Below are 13,915 nucleotides of genomic sequence, written 5' to 3'. Positions count from 1 at the left end.
TTGACACCTATATTCTAAATTAGTCAATATAATAATTAATTTTTTGTTTTTAAATTAATTACTATTTAATGATTTTATTATAATATAATGGTATAGTTTCATAAAGTGAATAATGTTACCAGATTTATCTTCCCAACCATAGAAAAGATTAAAGACATAATATATATATATATATATATATATATATATATATTATATATATATATATATATATATATATATATATATATATATATCGATAAGATGTGTTATCTACATTCATTTTCGTCTTTTATGTATATTTCACAAGAATATGGACATTGTAGAGCAATGTTCATCTTTGTATTATCTTTATATCGTTCCCTTCAATCTTAAATGCAAAATTACTTTAATTAACTTGATTATTCTCTGATATGTCTACATATGAAAGACTGTGTTTCTTTACATTTATATGCTCAATATAAAAACAAAAACAAAACACAATATTAAATATTAAATATTACAAATAATATATATTTTATCTTTTATTTTAACATCGCAGGATAAGTACTCTTATGTTTTCACACATATATTATTTTCAAACACTGAATAAAAATATTGGGTGCAAATATTTTTTCAAATATCAATTTCATAATAAAAGTTTGCGTGCTTTAGATGTTTTCAAAGATTATTTCGTAATACGATTACCATTACCATTAATGTTAGTATATATATATATATATATATATATATATATATATATATATATATATATATATATATATATATATATGAAAAGATTTAAAATAAAATAACACAAAGAAAATAAATTAAAAGAAACAATTTGTTACTCTTCTTTATAAATAGCATTAATATAAATATTTTTATACAAAAAATAATAAATATAAAAATAATGTTAGAGGCACGGTTTAAGGTATAATTAATAATTTTTTATTTTATTATTTTTACATTAAAAACTGAAATAATTAATTTTATTAATTAAAATAATATAAATTTATATAACAGATTTTATAAAGATAAAGTGTTATTTAGAACTTCTAAACAATATCCTCTGACACACTACGAACACTTTGAAATTTATAAGACTTCTACTAAAATGCAAGAAAAATATTTCTTTGACACTTAAAGAGTCTTTATGAGTAGAAGCTTGAAATGTTTGAAAATTACAGTATTTAACTTTTGCAAAAAAAAAATCTTTTTTAAATTTGTAATCTTTTTCAAATTCTTCTAAAAATATTGCAATTTCATGTGAAAAATTTCTCCCTTTCTTCATAATATCTTTTTTCATTCCTTCAAATTAATTTTTTTTTTAATTATATTTTAGTTTTTAACAATTAAAATATAGTTATTTTATTATCTTTTATTTTTTTATAGGTGTGCATCAAATAAATTATTAATTAGAAATGTATATCACTTATGGGCATTTTTGTTCTTTAAATAAAGTAAAATTGTATTTATGATGATGAGTGGAAGATTCATTTAATATTACAATTAATTATCCACTCTTGTAAAATTCAAGATATATTAATTATTCTTAACCAATGTCCTCAGTACACTAGATAGCAAAACCCTAAATATAAATAGTAATGTTATTATATTTATTTGTACGAGAAGTAATAAATATTAACGTTATAATTAATAGATACTAAAGGTTATTATGCTTTGGGTCTATATAAAATTGTTGGTGCGAAATTGGAAAATGATAATTGTATTAAATTTTAATTGCAAAGTGTTGTGGTGTGTTGCAAGTGGATTTTAATTATATTTTTTTATTAAAAAATGAATTTTAATTATATTAATATTTAATAATTAATTTAATTAGGTAAGAGATGGTTATGTGACTGACAACACATATAACAATATAAAATTTTAATTATTCACCAGGTAGTACAACAAAAAATTTGAAAAAAAACAACAATTTACACGAATTTACAAATTTTGTTTGACAATTTTATCAATCCAACTATATTACGATTATGTATGAGATCTAATATGTAAAATAAATATTATATAAAATCCTTACCATTTTATGATTTAAATCTCAATTTTGCCTATTTCTCACAAGTACTATCACAAAATTATTGAAAAAGTTAACAGTGTGATGAATTTTACTGCACAATATGTATGTAATAGTTAAATTTCACAACTAATTAATGGTATTGTGAGATTATTGAAATATATATAATGATCATTAAATCTACCTTAAATGTAATTACTTGTGCTAGCTACACATTGAAGAAATCAAATCCCTTGTCTCCTTTTATATTATTTAATTTCTCTCTCTTGTTTTTCATAAAGGGTTGAGGTTTTAGTGCACAAAAAGTGTCACTTAGAGGAATAAAACATGGTTTGTCCTCTTATCTTATTGTTCTCCATGCCACATTCATCTTTTGCCAATCAATTGCAAGTTTTTAATGAAAATTTTTGCTCTATCCTTACCCAAAGGGCAAGAGGTTGAAAAGGTTAAAATCTTTGCATGGTTAAAGTGGATTCTCTCAAAGCATATTCTCTTCTTCACAATTACCTATATTACCTGCCTATAATTTAAAGGTAACTTACTTGACTCCACTGTCAATTTTTATTCCCATTCACACCGTTTGGTAACCGAGAAAGTTTATGTAATGTGACCTTAAACATAAAGGAACCAATGATTATCCTAAAGTTTGTGAAGGTCATGATTTAGGTTGAATAACAAAAGTATAAGATCAATTCAAAAAGCTCCTTCAATTCTAGTTTGGGTCAAGTTCAGAAGAACCAATAGTAGAAAATGAAAATTGATAGGGAAATCAAAATGGTTGCTTTGTTGAAAAAGGTGAAAAAGAATGTTATCAAAAGTAGTTGACAAGAGTAATTTAAAGAAAAGCAAATTGTAGTTTTAAATTACTAAGAACATTGACAAAAGATGGTGAAAGTGGGAAAAAGTGAAAAGAAAAGGAGAAAAAGTCAAGAATACCTAAACTCTTCTTGTTTATGCGACTTAACAATAAAGACAAGAATTTAATATGGTATTTGTTTGATCCAAACAACTTAGAGTTTCATAATAAATATAAATGAATGAGAAGAAAAATATTTTAAGAAAAACCTTAAACATTTTTAAAAAAATTCATGATAGGCACGAAACCTTCGCATGTATAAATTTATTCAAAGAAAACAAAACTAGAAAATATGAGGGTACCAAATCAAACCCATATAACATGTTAAAAAAGAATCTCTAAAAAATGAAACAAGTTTGAAACAAATATAAAAATTGATACTTTATTACGAAAAAAAATCAAGATAAATTTCAGATGTCAGAAAAATATTATTTATACTTTATTATATTTTCTAAACTTAAGAGAGTCAATTTATCTTCATAATGATTACCTTATTTGCAATATGAGTGCAATTAAATTTCATATCATTATAAAACTCATACATTTTCTTCATTGCTAAAATATTAGGCTAAAGATAATGTAATGATCTCTTATATAGTTTTGGTGAGAAATCATCGTTCCAATTTAACTGTTTTACTTTTATAAGATATAGGTGTAGATACTCCTATGATTGATCTATAAATCACTAGAGCTCAATACAATAATTAGGTCTCAATGTTGAATTTCAATCATGGCCACGATCGAGTATCATATAGGGAGGAACTATAGATTTTGCAGTGGCAGTGCTTGTCTCTATATAATCAAATTTATGTTCTTTTTACTCGAAAGAAAAGAATACTATTGGCCTTACTAATAGGATGTAAAACTAACCACACAAGTATTATAAACTAAAAATTATTGATAATTAAAATAATTTCTAAATGGGTCACTATAATGAATTAGTTTCTAAATTAGTCACTATCATTAATTATCAAAATTTTGACTACTAAAAGAATTGGTTCCTGTAAGACTCACTTTATTTTCTGCCCTTATTTTTAAAGGTACACCCTAATCAGTTGGGCCTAAAGGTTGGCCCATAGGGTGTCAAGACCCTTAAAGCAGCCAAGGTCCTTCATTTTGCACTCACTTGCCAAAATCAGTGTTCTCACTCTTACCTTTCCTCTCCACAGAAACTCTGCTAGGGCTCTGTACCACCATGGTCAAGCTAGTTGGAACTCATTCCTTCTTCACGTAAGTTATCCCCATCTCGTACTTTCTTTTTTTTTCTAGCATTGTTGTCTTGGTTCCAGCAAGGGTCCCTCTTGGTAACCTTGTTTTCCTCTGTTCTACCATTTTTTTCCCGTAGTAAGTTGTTCCTAAAGTTGTGGTGCTCACTGTTTGGGTATCCAAGTCTTTTGGCTAGCTCTTTCTAGGTAAGGGAAGCTAGGGTTTATGTTTTTAAATTATTTTGCCGATTTTTTGTTTGTTCTATGGTTGTGATGCTTGAATGAGGTTGTTGGTCGAATAAAAATGTATGGTGTGCAAGTATGTTTGATTGATGGGCGCTACTCTTTTTCTACACTACACACTTTTCGTAAAATGAAGATTTCTACTACGTTAACCGTTGGCTCGAGCTGAAATTTTAACAGCTGATCCTTAACACATAATTCTTGACTTTGACCGATCGGATCTTTAATCAGAGCTCTGTAGTGAGAGCAGTTTTTATCGCAAGGTCACTAAATTTGTGTTGTTGACAACACTGCACACTTTTCGTAAAATGAAATTTACTACTTCGTTAACCGTTCGATCGAGTTGATATTTTAACACCTGATCTTTAACACATAGCTTTTGACTTTGACCAGTTCGATCTTGAATCAGAGCTCTGTAGTGAGAGCCATTTTTATCGCAATATCGATGTAGTTTGGTTGTTTCTCTGATCTTGAATGGTTATTACTGGCTTGAATCTAATTATTATATTAAAAGCATGTGATAAATGATTATGCATGAGTGATGTGATTCATGGATTGTGGATGATGGGTTTGGTATGAACTTGGCATGTGATTTAAATGAGATGGTTGGTATCAAGGAGACATGGTATTGATATGAAATACAAATATATATTCACTGTTCGGGAAGGATGAGTTGGTATGGGTTCAACATTTGGTTATGAATGAGAATGGGTTGTAAAGGTTGGCATGAGATATTGTGTATGGTAGACATTACTTAATTGATTGAACATGATTGGTCTGTGGTCAGTGCGTAATTCCTTGAAATCTCTAGGTGGGATTTCAGGATCGTGCTTCAGTGGTCGGGACATAATTCCATGGCCCCTGTTAGTGGGTGTCCATGGTGGTGCCCCATCTATATAATTTGGAAAGGATTCAAGGTAAGAATTGCATCCTGACACTGTAAGAGTCAGTTAGTCTCACTTAGAGCGGACTGACTCCTGTGGTGAGAGTAGCAGGAGGCCTGAAATTCATTAAGGGTTAACCTTGTGTGTGAGGTAATTGATTCATTGTAACACTTGTAACACATAGTTCGGAGGTGAGCAGCTCGGGGGTGTGCAGAGGTATCCACCACAAGTGTGAGCATCCACTGAATCCGACCAGATTATATGTATCCGGATGAGTCGAGTCGAGTCTTAGTGTATTGATTGGGAGGTCATAACATGCTTGGATGATGTATGTATATTGGACTGTGAAAGTATATCTGATTGCATGATAAAATCTTTTTGGCTCTAGCTTACCCTTTTGCTTATTTGATTGCCTTGTATGTTGTTCTTCTACCGTTGCGATGATCATCAATTTATTGATGGGAGCAGATGCGAGAGGTACTCGAGGTCAACAGAGAAGGGATGGTTCCGCTGCACAGTCTACTCGTGCTGGACTTCATGTCTCTTTGGGCTTTTCTTTAGGGCGAAGGCCCGTGTATTATATTGCCCCTAAGACTTTATTTCGAATATTGGCTATCTCTTACTCCTTTTGGGATGTAGGCATTGTAGTGAGCTTTAGTATTTCCTTTTAAGTACCTTGGATAACTGTAAGGAGTGACTTTATACTCCACAACTGGGCTCTTTATATTATCCGGTGTAAGATTTCATTTAATTATGTTATTATTTAAATGGGATGTTACAGTTCCTATAGCAACTAATTATTTTTATTATTAAAATTTATCATTATTTAGAGATTTTTTTGTATTGTATAGTTCCATTTGCAAGAACTATACACAATTTTAAGTTGATTTAGGTCAAAAATATATCCTTACCTAGCCAATAGTGATAGACATCAATTGTAGTACTTTCATTGTTGAAGACAATGTATAAGAAACATTGTTGACTAAAACATATTAATCTTAGACCGAAAACATAGTTTGTTGTTCAAAAAAGTTGTATTATATTCTCAAAATATGAGAATCAAGTTCTTGCTAATTTGAATATAAGGTTTAACTACTAGTAAAAACTAACATGGAAATTAAATAAACAATGTTAAGATTTATACTCAAAGACAATAATATTTGACTTGTATTGTTATGTACAAGAGAGTTGTACAAATTTACATGTAATTACAATAAATATACATTGTATGGTTAAATCAGTTAATTAGCAGCCCTCTGATGCGTAAAGTTTTCTGCATCCACTTGGGAATATGTGTGCTTTTATATTTACAGTACAATTTACAAAGGAAACTGAGTGAAGTTGGCACAAGAATGACAAGATCATAATCCTTCTGCAATTTTTATGGTTGACATAAGGCAAAAGGTTTTGGCAGTGTGGCAAATTGTTCAAACTAGTCAAATGGGTTTCCTCTTGCATTGGAAAGAGAAATTGAACTTTTGCAGGTCGTAAATGTTCTATTTGAATGTTGAAGTGGGTCTACAGATCCAAAAGAAGTTATATCACCATTGAAGCTCTCAGCTCTTTGAGGTCTACAAAATATCAATTATAACTACAATAGTGTTAACATTTTCAATTGTCAAATCTCAAATAATGAACATATTTTTTCCTCTTTCTAATGAATGAAATGACATGTTTTATATCTAATAAAGAAAATTAATCTTCATAATATTCTTCATAGCTTATAATCAAGTGACTATGATATAAGTAATCCAAAATAATACAATGAGTAGGACTTACCTAGGAGGTTTCTGTTGATTATCAACTTGATCAAAGTACACACCTTAGAAGAGTGAACAAAAGAATCATGACAATAGATGAAGAAAAAAATGGTGAAAGGAAATGAAAGGCAACAAGCGCAATATGTACCCATAACTGGGGATGTATAACTTGGAGACTGAGACACCAAAGACCCCATGCTTGCAGTATGCATCAATGCTGTTCTAGGAGATGATAGAGCTTGTGGTGCACCACGCACAGAAGTGATAGAAGGAAGCTATATATAGACAAATACCACAAATCTTGGAGGGTTATAACAATATTTTGGCTTCATTCATTTAAAGATAGAATTATCCATAAACATTTCAGCATGACAAGCATTATTTGCTCAATCAATTGAAGGTTCTATAATGTAAATTTAGTCAGAAATTAAACCAAAAGCTAAACATTTTTCACAGTGTGTTCATGTTTACTCAAACAATCGATAGTAATATCTATAATTATTGGCCTATACGGCATTGAGTTGCTATAAAGATAAATATGATTTTAGTTTTTAAACTTTGATGCAAAATTGAAATTCATTCATTTATTATTGTTTTTTGTTTTTTGTTTGTTGTTCTCAGGCTGACATATGTTGTTTACACCCTTTAACACGTTCTAACTCAAATGTTAGTCTAGAAAATTATTTAAAAGTTAAAAAAGAAAAGTTTAACATTGTTGGATTAAGAGGACTATATTCATTCATTTTAAAAGTTTTGAGATCAAAATGTATTTAAATTTGAGACAAAACAAATTTTAATTTCACATCTAAGTTTAAGTTTAAGAACTAAAAACATATCTAATCCATACAATTAATACCTTTTTATACCCTAGGCCTAAAAGTAAACCTTTCTTATTGAGTTTCAACTTGTTGACAACTAAAGTGATTGTTATATATTAATGGATCTCCATGTCCATAAGTGTAGATGAACAAAATGCAAGACAGAAACAAAATGCTCCTAAATGGTGAATCTCGAATTATTCTTCCTCAAAAGGATATATTAAGATGAGATATGTTTTGAGTTTCAGTTGGAGTTGTATATATTTAAGTGCCTCCTAGTTACATAAAAGTTGTTCTCTTTTTCCAACTTGTGAGTTAGTTCTCACTCAGAAGTTTCAGGTTTGATTTTATAGACAAGCTAAAATAACTAAGAATGCTATAACAGTTTAGCTTGAAAATTCTGACAAAACCTACTATATTATATCAGTTTAATGTTGTACATACCGATGAGACATGGGTTAAATTTCTTGAATCAGTTAAATCAAAGGGGTTCATAGACATTGGTGAATTTGAAATCGCTGAGGGAGGCTGTAAATAAAACACCATATCAATAAATCAATCAATCAATCACCAATGAGTATCTAAACCAAAGAGATGAGATAAAGTTAATGATGAGTTGCATAGAATGGTACCACAGCATTATGATAATATTGCATGCCATATCCCATGCCAGAAGGTTGAACATTTTGCCAATTTGGAAGGGGTGCTTGCCCAGATAAATAGCTTGGTGTAAAAAGGTTCTGCAGAGAAATTATTTATGAATCTTTTTTTTTTTTTTTTGTCTTAAAAACAAAGAAACTTAGCACCAATGGCTACATGTTTTACCTCTGGAATTTCATGTCTTCCACTAGCCTTATTTTCCACTTTACTAGGATCAGATTTGGTTTCTTGAGTGGGATTTGAGGTAGTTTGAGAAGGTTGTTCAGTAAAAGACCAGGAAGGATCTTTTTCACTTGGAGTTACTGATGGCTGTGTGTAATCAAAGTAAAGAACAAGATGAGTAATACATAACTAAAGTCTATCAGATACCATGACAATGTTGACATGCTTCTTCTTCTAAACATTTCAGCAAATTACACAAGAAAGTTCAATTGATAATGTTGCTTTCGATTATAGGGTGTTAAGAAGTGAATTTTAAGTCTAATTTAATTCCATAAAACCAGTTTGTAAGATAAGGTTTGTACCCACTTATATATCATATAAACTCGCCTTATCTCTAGTAACATAGGATGAAAGAAAGGTATGTGCTAGATTCGAGTACCTCCCTCGTTACCAAAGAAATTTGACAGTAATGTTGAGATTTTAGTACTTCATATCAAGAAGGCATAGTGCATGTCTCACCTTATTATTTGAAGCTACATCTATGACTGATGAATTTGATGGTTGTGTAGTTGAACTAAAACCTACCGATACAGATGGAAGATACTGCACACTTGATGGATTATGAGCATGACAAACTTCAGTATGTGGAGGAGCTTCATTAGAAGGTTGTGCTGGTTCAGTGGCTGGGGTTGATGTGCATGGCCAAACACTAGTATTGTTGGATGATGCAGTTGTTTTCCCTGCTGAAGTAGGTGGAAAGTCCCAAGTAATAGCATTTTGTACTGTTGTAGTTGTTGGATCATTATTAACACTACTTGGAACTTGTGGCATGCCACCATTCATTGGAGTCACAGGACCTGACAATTCAGAAAGTAAAAGGTCTATAGGATTTTTTGTTGATGGTGCCTTTTCTGTAGAAGGATAAGAGGTTCTTGTGTTTGGTGGAGTTTTAGGAACATTGTCCTCTGTTGAAGCTTCAAATATGGCCCAGTTATTTTCATTTGGTTGTGCTATAGGTGGTGGTGGTGTTTCTGGATTATTATTTTTTTGCTCAGATGGTTTTTTCTCAACAGAAACCTTGCCACCAGGAGGTTTGATCTATCAAATTCAAATTTGTCAAAGATTCAGATTAAGTGGTAATATAAGTTCATAAAACTGCATTTCAGAGGCAAGAAACAATTTTTAGTTCAAGAAACAATTCTCTACTGAGTTTTTTTATGTCGTCTTCTGGTGTGTTTTCAAAAATACACTATTTTAAAATTCTTTTTAAAATACTGTAAAAGTCAATATCAATGTCCATGGATACGGTGTATTTTGAAGGTACAGCTGAGAAATAGCACATCAAAACCGAACAGAGAATCCAAATCCAACAATTTTGAGTTTGAGGAGGTTAACCTACTTGTAGGGGTTGAGCTTTCTCCTTTGATACATCACCCAAAGGCGCTGCAATAACAGGGAGTTGGGGGTTTTCAACTTTCTTGAGATCATCACTTGAATTTTTCTTCATCTTTGCTTCTATATTTGCAAGTCTTCTATTTCTACGTTCATCATCTTTGTACCTGTCATCAACAACTTCAATTTGTATAGGACTTCTGATCTGGCCACCATTTCTTGAATACCTTTGAGCATATCTAGGGCTTCTGCTTTCATCGTACAAATATCTCAAATTCTTGTCATCACTTCTTGGAGTAGGACCAGGACTTGAATGTGGAGTTCTGAACTCTAAACGAAATGAACCACTTCTCTTAGGCTCCTTCTCACTCTAAAAAACACACCAAAATGAACTCATTTTCAGTCATTTTTTGCTGCTAAAGTCATGACAAATATCATGTGGAAGAGTACACAAAAGTTACCAATCTAATCCTAGAAAGAGTGCTAGTGCTACTTTCTCCAGTGTATTTTCTTTCCACATACACAAACTTGATGAATTCTCGCAGTTTCTGTATATTACTAGAATCTGGTTTAGAATTGCGAAGAGGATCCCATTCTTTGAGAAAAATCTGATTTGCTCTCTGTGAATGGAAAATTATGTTATGTGTTTGAGAGTGGCTTGAAATTTGAGAAGAAAAATGCATGGTGTTATGCATGCATACCTCATTTCCACCAGCTTGAAGAGCAGAGACTTCTTCTGGACTAAATTTAGCCATCGAGACAGATTTTACTCTGTGAGTAAACTCTCGACTGTAATTCATCATAAATCACACTAAGTTCACAGAAATAACTATGAACAATAATGATAAAATATCAAAGATTAATTTTGCTTTTAATCCTTGAAAATTTATACGTATCAAGTTTTAGTGCCTCTGAAAATACTGTTTTTGTCTATAATAGAAAAATTTTAAGCAACCTCTTTGAAAAAAATAGTGTGCACATGATCATAGAAAATCTATATTCAAATCCATCTAGGGCATCACTCTGCAAGAAACAAAAACGGAGGAAAATGATTTCTATATGCTTACTGTATCCCACTGCAATTTGTGCAGACAAATGTGGAGAAAGTTGTGCACACATATTGTGGTCCCTGATTCATAAGAATAGTATGTTATGTTATATAGTGTCATCTGAAAATGTTGGATGTACATACATACATACATGTACATATTTAACAAATAAAAATAATTTAATAATAAAAGCAAAAAGGTTTTTCCTTCGATGCATAGTTGAGTTACTCCCAAAATTAAAATCACATTTCAATATGCTATGATTAACCTTCAACAATGTCACATTTAATTTGTATGCGTAAAAATTATTTAGTCATGAAGAATAGTTAATAGTAAATTTTAAGTAACAATCCAAGTGTAATTTCATACCAAAAGATTGCAGTTGATGCATCTTTTATTTTCGGGAAGTTTTAGAAGACTTCGAATTATTTTTTCAATCCTTTCTTCTTCTGTTTTCTGGCTTCTCATTTTCACCTGCTCAAAACCTTAACCACAATAAACATAAAAAATAATAAAAAATAAAATTGGTCAAATTATAACAAGTGAAGATAACTATAAACCTCATAGATTTTTTTTCTCCTTTTGTAATGATAGTGAGCGAAGTTAAATTTAATGATGTTACTCTATAAGATTATAAATAATCAAGCATACCTAATAACATTATTTAACATAATATATTTTAACTTGAATGCGATGACCATATGAAATGTGAACTATATAAATAATATAACAATAAATAATAATGTGACAAAGCATCATTAATAGTTGTTGGTATAGCTGCAAAGACAAATTAAATTCTTAAACAATAACAAAATAATAATAATAATTTACTTTGCCATGTCAAAATTAAACTCTTTCCTTTGAAGTGTCTAGGAAACTATGTAGAAAATTTTATATGTGAGAAAATATAATTAGCTTTCTAGCTGTAAAAACATCTCAATGTGAAATTGAACATTTTATAACATGTTTATCAAAATATGTGAGATTAAGTCAAATTTTGGACATGATTTTAGTTCCCAAATCATTGTCTTTAATATGCAAAGTTGATATAGTTATGATTAGTGAAAAACACACAATTGCATGTATCAATTCAAAATATTAGGCTTACAAAACAATTTCTTCATATATCATGTCAATTTTTTTGTAGCATGCATGATGCATTATCTGCATAATTGCACAGCAAATTGCAGTATACAAAAATATATGAATACTGAATAAAAAACTATCAAAATATTTTAATATTTCAAGCCAAAAGAATTCGTATCTTTTTAATTATCATAATTGAAATGTATCTTACAAATCGATTATGTATCATATTGTGTTGCATTTCACAGCAATAATATAAGAAAAAGAAGGTTTTAGAGAGAACATACTCTTATCCGATTAAGAAACAAGAGAAGCCTGACGGTAATGAAAATTAGTCTCAATACAAATCTCAGAAACTTGAGAATTTAGGGATTGTATGTCAGAAAATTTTGTTATTTAAGTAAATGAGAGAAAATTGCCGATAATGATGGTAATTTCAATTTTTATTTAGCTTTTTTTATCAATGAACCTAACTTGATTTATAATAATGCATCGCTCTTTAATTTTACTATTTCACTAATTTCTATTTTTTTCACCATTAACTTAATATAGAGTATTTTAGACTTTGTTAACAATTAATATTCATTAAAAAAAGTCAGATTTTCTCATTAAAAAATACAATATGACTAAGACTTTATTAAGACATTTAAATCCAATATTACTCATATCACTATCATGCATTTTGGTATTCCTAATATTCTTTTTCTTAAATATATAGTATCTGGATTTTTTTGTTCTACGCAACCTACGCAAACTCACTTCATTTTATCTTCACTTGAGCGTTTATATTCAAATTAAACATAATTCATTACTTATTCATCTACCAATAAGGAGTAAATGCATGGACGAATCTAAATATGTATTTTGTTATCTCTTGTATAATTTAAGTATCTAACTTATAATAGTGTAAACAAAACCTTTAATAATTTACTTACACAATGTTTTTTTACTCATTTTACACCAAAACATAGTAACTTTACACAAAACTAAGGTTTTTTTTTTATTATTATAAAATAAGCATTTATTGCAAAACATTCGAACGTTGCCACCAACCTTTATTTCTCCGACAATGATGGCTTATGTTTGCATTTCACTTTAAATGCAAGTTTTTTGAACGTCGATGGACTATTGATTTCGGCCATTCCATTCATTCTTTCACACCAATTTTATAAATAGGTGGTTTTGGTGCTCTCCAAAACACACCATTTCTTAATCTTTTCCTTCATTCTTCTAGCTCTGTTCTCTTTCATATTTATTTCTTCTACTATCTGGGTTATTTACTTTTTTTAAGAGTACTTTCTTGCTAGTTCTGAGATCTTCGGAAGATCCGAGAAATTCCTGGGGGGCTTGCGCAACACACCGCGGATAAGTCCTTATACACGTCTCAGGAAGTGCTTTTTTGTTTGTGTTTTGTCAGTTCTTTACAACAATCTTAAGGACTTATGGCTGACAACAACAACAACTCTACTACTTTGGAGAATCAAACTAGTTCTGGAACTCCGATCGTCTTTGCGAAACCATTTCCGCATGTATCAAAAATTGAGGTATTCTCTGGGCAGAACTTCCGACGCTGGCAAGAACGTGTGCCTACTCTTCTAGACATGTATGGAGTAGCTATGGCTCTCTCAACTTCAAAACCAGACGAATCCAGTGCCAAACAAGTTGAAGATTGGACTTATGCAAACAAGGTATGCCGACACACCTTACTTAGCGCCTTGTCTAATGATTTGTTTGATGTGTATTGCTCATATAAGGAAGCGAAGGAAATTTGGGATTCATTAATTCTCAAATATATTGCTAAGGA

At 30.3% G+C, this 13,915-nt stretch overlaps 1 protein-coding gene across 1 annotated transcript; it reads right to left on the bottom strand.

The window, feature by feature from the left end:
- Positions 1-6,421: 6,421 nt before the first annotated feature.
- LOC114194797 (probable ADP-ribosylation factor GTPase-activating protein AGD14) lies at positions 6,422-11,493 on the bottom strand. Its single transcript, XM_028085207.1, has 12 exons — positions 11,395-11,493; positions 11,044-11,105; positions 10,678-10,765; positions 10,438-10,596; positions 9,984-10,346; positions 9,104-9,682; positions 8,588-8,731; positions 8,395-8,502; positions 8,207-8,290; positions 7,093-7,219; positions 6,964-7,006; positions 6,422-6,755 (listed from the first exon to the last, which is right to left on the bottom strand). Exons 1-12 carry the CDS (start codon positions 11,491-11,493, stop codon positions 6,617-6,619), a joined length of 1,995 nt encoding a protein of 664 aa, XP_027941008.1. The 3' UTR covers positions 6,422-6,616.
- Between the last annotated feature and the right edge of the window lie 2,422 nt (positions 11,494-13,915).

This window comes from Vigna unguiculata, chromosome 8 (genome assembly GCF_004118075.2).
Source record: "Vigna unguiculata cultivar IT97K-499-35 chromosome 8, ASM411807v1, whole genome shotgun sequence".
NCBI classification, from domain to species: domain Eukaryota; kingdom Viridiplantae; phylum Streptophyta; class Magnoliopsida; order Fabales; family Fabaceae; genus Vigna; species Vigna unguiculata.
The sequence above is the reverse complement of the archived record's forward strand: the minus strand, read 5'-3'. Positions and strand labels throughout refer to the sequence as shown.

Excerpts from the sequence above, each read along its gene's own strand:
- LOC114194797 (XM_028085207.1), bottom strand. The coding sequence starts at position 11,493 with ATGAGAAGCCAGAAAACAGAAGAAGAAAGGATTGAAAAAATAATTCGA. Across the intron at positions 9,683-9,983 it reads AGAAAGCTCAACCCCTACAA|ATCAAACCTCCTGGTGGCAA; the intron begins GTAGGTTAACCT and ends TGAATTTGATAG. Across the intron at positions 8,503-8,587 it reads GAAGACATGAAATTCCAGAG|AACCTTTTTACACCAAGCTA; the intron begins GTAAAACATGTA and ends ATTTCTCTGCAG.